Source organism: Sycon ciliatum, chromosome 4, assembly GCF_964019385.1.
Source record: "Sycon ciliatum chromosome 4, ocSycCili1.1, whole genome shotgun sequence".
Classification (NCBI taxonomy): domain Eukaryota; kingdom Metazoa; phylum Porifera; class Calcarea; order Leucosolenida; family Sycettidae; genus Sycon; species Sycon ciliatum.
This window is the reverse complement of record NC_088646.1, coordinates 29,038,945-29,043,204: the sequence shown is the minus strand read 5'-3', so window position 1 is coordinate 29,043,204 and position 4,260 is coordinate 29,038,945. Positions and strand designations below refer to the sequence as shown.

The following is a 4,260-nucleotide window of genomic DNA, read 5'->3' as shown; positions in this document are numbered from 1 at the left end:
TAACTGGCCAACATCGACCGAGTGGGCAGCGGTTGTTATGTACTGGCCAGGGAATTCTTCACTGGCGAGATTCTGGCAGCATGATGGCGGCCGGTAGAGCTGTGTAGAGGGTCCAGTGCCATTTCGTTCTATGCAGCTGTGTTTTGTACCGCCCATGTTAGTACTGCGCTGGGCTCCAATTGTGTGTGCGTGTGTGCGATATTGAATGTGATACTGAATATATCAAACAGGCGGGCAGTGGTTTCAGCGATGGCGCATCCATATTCCGTCGGGACGAAGCCCGGCAGGTATCCCACGCAGATGCACTGCGAGTCAACCCCTACCACAAATAGCACACGCTTAGGTCAGCAGCAGCTTATGCAGTGATACGGGCACGCTGCTCAGACAGTCCAAGGACGTAGAACTCCTCCCCGGCTGACACACTACAGTACATACTCAGTGGCTACAGCATAGCACTGCAGGTACACAGAGTGTAAAACAGGCACGTAGTACTAACGTAGTACTAGTACAAGTCGTACTTAGCAGAGATTTCTGCTAGTTAGTTACTAGATCAGTGGTCAGACCGGTAGGTGGCGATCGTTGCAAGTCAGACGATCGTGGCAACTGCGGGCCAATGTGCGGCACTAGCTATCCTCTCTATCTCTTGTTGACCTGCTGCACTGGCAGCAGTATCAGCTGTAGCGCCATCACTGCATCAGCTCCGTCACAGGTAACCGGCATCAGTAGTGCTGGCAGTCCAGGCATTCGCGTCCCAACCGACGGCTCAGAGGAAGGCCAGGAAATCTTTGTCGTGAGCGCCACTTTGCTGATGAACGTTTCTCTTGCCAGTTGTAAGCTTGATGGCAGGACCAGAGAAGGAGTAGCTGAAGCCTCTGAGTGTTCATGACTAGAGAAGGAAAGGTGCCTGGCAATCCAAGAAAGGTGCTGAAAGTTGACGACGGCGAGGATAACCACTTTCAGTAACGCCCAGCGGGGTCATAGTGTGTGGACGTGCCCACTTCTGGAGGAGTTACAAGCGTTCAGTGCGCAGCACAGAAGAAAGAAACAAGGGCCGTCAGTAACTATCAGCTTGACGTTAGTCTGATCTCGAAAGCAGCTTGGAGAAAAACGCGTATAGCTAACGGATGGCCGTTGCGACTCCACCTCCCCCTGTCCCGCCGCCTCAGCCCATCTCCACTCGCTGTTGGAGCGATGCAGCACTGTCGCAGCGTTTTCGCCTGCAGAGGAGACTTGGGCATGGAACGTACGGAACAGCATGGTTAGCACGCGATGCACAGACTAATGAGCTGGTGGTCGTGAAAACTGTAGCGAAGGAGAGCACCAGTAGGCTGAACTTCAAGCGAGAGTTGAAGTACTCCCATGCCCTCGCAGACCATCCGCATGTAATCAGAACTCGTCGTCAAGGATTCGAGACGGATGACAGTTTCATTCTGATCCAGGAATACGCCACTGGTGGCGACTTGTTCGAGTGCATTCGACCCGAGCTGGGTATGGACGAGGGGAATGCGCGTATCTATCTGGGCCATATTTGCCTGGCGCTGGACTACATTCATTCTCGTGGACTCGTTCATCGCGATGTGAAACCGGAGAACATCGTCCTGTGTAAAACAGTGTCCACGACTGCTTGTCCTAACTCCGTTCCTACAGGTATTGCTGGTTCTGGCACTGCTGGTTCCCCTGCCGTTGGCAAGGAAGTGGTTGTAGCTAAGCTCATTGACTTTGGTCTCACCCGTCGTATTGGATCGCGTCTGACCAGACTACGCGGCTCTCTGCCATACACTGCCCCGGAGATGTGCGCCGCGGGTCGCCATCATAACGAAGATGCGGACGAGTCCGAAGGCTACATGATCAGCAGTGAGCTGGACATTTGGTCTCTGGGCATCACCCTTTTCTGTATGCTGACCGGAACGTTTCCATGGAGACGAGCTAGTGAGAGCGACTCGAACTTCAAGGCGTTCGCTGCCTGGCAAATGGGCCTGCGGCCAACGCCGCCCACCTCCTGGCGTCGCTTCTCACCTCAGCTCTTAGAACTGTTTTCTCAGTTGCTGTGTATTGATGCCACACGCCGCGCCACTGCTCGCACGGCGTTCGCTTATCTGGAAGTTCCCTGGTCTTCACCTGCCCCGTCACCCGGCCCCACCAGCAGCAGCAGCAATAGCACAGTCAGCGGCATGCTGGAGCCACAATCTCCACATTTCACTCCGTCCTCGGCTCCTCCAGTCACCCCGACCACTCCCGGTTCCATAAGCAAGTCCTGGCTGCCAAGTCCCATGGGCAACGACGTGAATAGCAGACATACGCGCGCCTCCATACCGGAGGGAGCTTGTCTAATGGACACCAGCCAACATACACCCACCACCGCCGCCAGCATGCATCCTAGCACTGGCACAGCAGCAGCTAACCCTGCCGGAGCGGCATCATCTACAATTCACCACCAGCAGCATCAACACCATCGCTCTTCGTGGCATGCCAAGACGACCCACGCAGATCACCATTCGCAACACTCCCATCACCATGGACAGAGCGGTGGCCATCTTTCCTCGTCATCAAGGCGACACTCAGACAGCGCCGCCGCTGTACGACTGCCGTACAAGGTATCCAAGGGTTGCCACACTGTCAAGGCACCGTCCACATCGCAGCAACAGCAGCAGCAATCTCAGGGGCACAGACCACGAGCCAAGAGTCTTTGGAGCATCTCACACCAACCAGTGTCGGTGACGTAATTATGAGCTCATCGACCCCTCCTTTACGTGACCAGTCATATGCTGACCTACCCTCCCCAGGCCGAGTTACCAATGATCAACCATACACTAAATGAACATGAAAGAAGAGAAGTCTGCAGAAAGGACTGAATTTTGTTGTCTGGTTTCTGGATAGTAAGAGATTAGAGACGCCCAAATCAATCCAATATACAATATATTACATGCAATGAATAGATCGTATTGAGAATTTTACATTCCCTTCGGCAGATCATGATGTGAGACATATTTAGCTTTACGTTCAGGCAAGTAGCCACATGTGCTACCATTGAGCTCATTATGATGTTCAGACCGCAGCTGTACACCAAGCTTACTGTCACATAACTATGTGTAGGTTTGTACAATATTCTACTTGTAGGTCCTCAAAGTGATGTTACCCCCTCCCCACCGGACACACGCACACACCGCCTCGCAGCTGTATAACAACGTTGACAATGATAAATATACTGTACATGTACGTAGAACGCTGCGAACCCGCCAATCTAACATATCCCATCACTCAATAACGTGCATGACGTTCTTGACAATATTTCTAATTTATCCACAACATAACACTATTCTCAAGTTGCATCAGAGTTTTTAATAATTGTATGGCAGCAGTTTGGCAAGGTTGTACATTGTGGTACTGCACTTGATGCCTAGAGAACAAAATATCTTCATAAAAATATCTTCCCTGCACGGGGGAGGGGAGGGGGGGGCGGATACCAGCGAGTAGCTAGCTGTCTCGACTCCCTGTTGGCATTACAAGCAGTATAATTATTCCCTTCTTGATACCGTCGCTCAAATACAGATGGTAGGCTTACAGCCTAAGGACATGCATGCGAGGGTTTTTTCGTTTCCAGGGATTGAATGTTGAAGTGCAGATAAGTGGCTTGAAAGGTAGAAATAGAAGGGGTGTTCAGTGACAGTGGTGAAGCTAATGGACGCAGCAACCTATTCTTTTTATTTCTCTGCCATGTGTGGTTGAAGTGATACAAATATGCGTTTAGGCAGAAAGAGGCAGCATTGTAAATTGGGAAGATGATCATAACAACTCTTGTGTAACAGTTTCACCCTGTTCCTGTCACATATGACCTGCTCCTGTCAAATAATCACTTCAATTCTACACCTTGCATTTCCCACTCTATACTCGTACCACCTCTCTTGGACACATAGCACCAACCCTGCGAGTTCCTATGCCACCATCCTAGCTCTAACATCAAGGCGCAGATGCAGCTCCTAAAGCAGTAGTAGGTGAGTAGATCAGACCCACTGACCAAAGTGTCAAAGACCGAAAATCCCATTCCGACGCTGCATCCATGTTTCTCTTATGTCAGGCCACGAGTTCCCAATCACGTGGAGGTCGCTGTGACGGGTGGACAAATCCTTCCGCCTCCAAGCAGGACTTGAACCTGGTATCCTCTGTTTCTCGACCATGGTTAGCCCATCCCACTATGCCTGCCTGCCATGCACATAAACCACATCGGTATCGTTTCTGCACATATGAACAATTAAAATTCGT

General features: G+C 51.3%; 1 protein-coding gene across 1 annotated transcript; it reads left to right on the top strand.

Moving 5' to 3' along the window:
- Positions 1 to 596: 596 nt before the first annotated feature.
- Positions 597 to 3,358, top strand: LOC135815503 (serine/threonine-protein kinase SBK1-like). Its single transcript, XM_065328811.1, has one exon. The coding sequence runs from the start codon at positions 1,125 to 1,127 to the stop codon at positions 2,721 to 2,723; it is 1,599 nt and encodes a 532-aa protein (XP_065184883.1). The 5' UTR covers positions 597 to 1,124; the 3' UTR covers positions 2,724 to 3,358.
- The last annotated feature ends 902 nt before the right edge of the window (positions 3,359 to 4,260 follow it).

Bases quoted from the DNA above. Each gene is read 5' to 3' on its own strand.
- LOC135815503 (XM_065328811.1), top strand. From the start codon at position 1,125: ATGGCCGTTGCGACTCCACCTCCCCCTGTCCCGCCGCCTCAGCCCATC.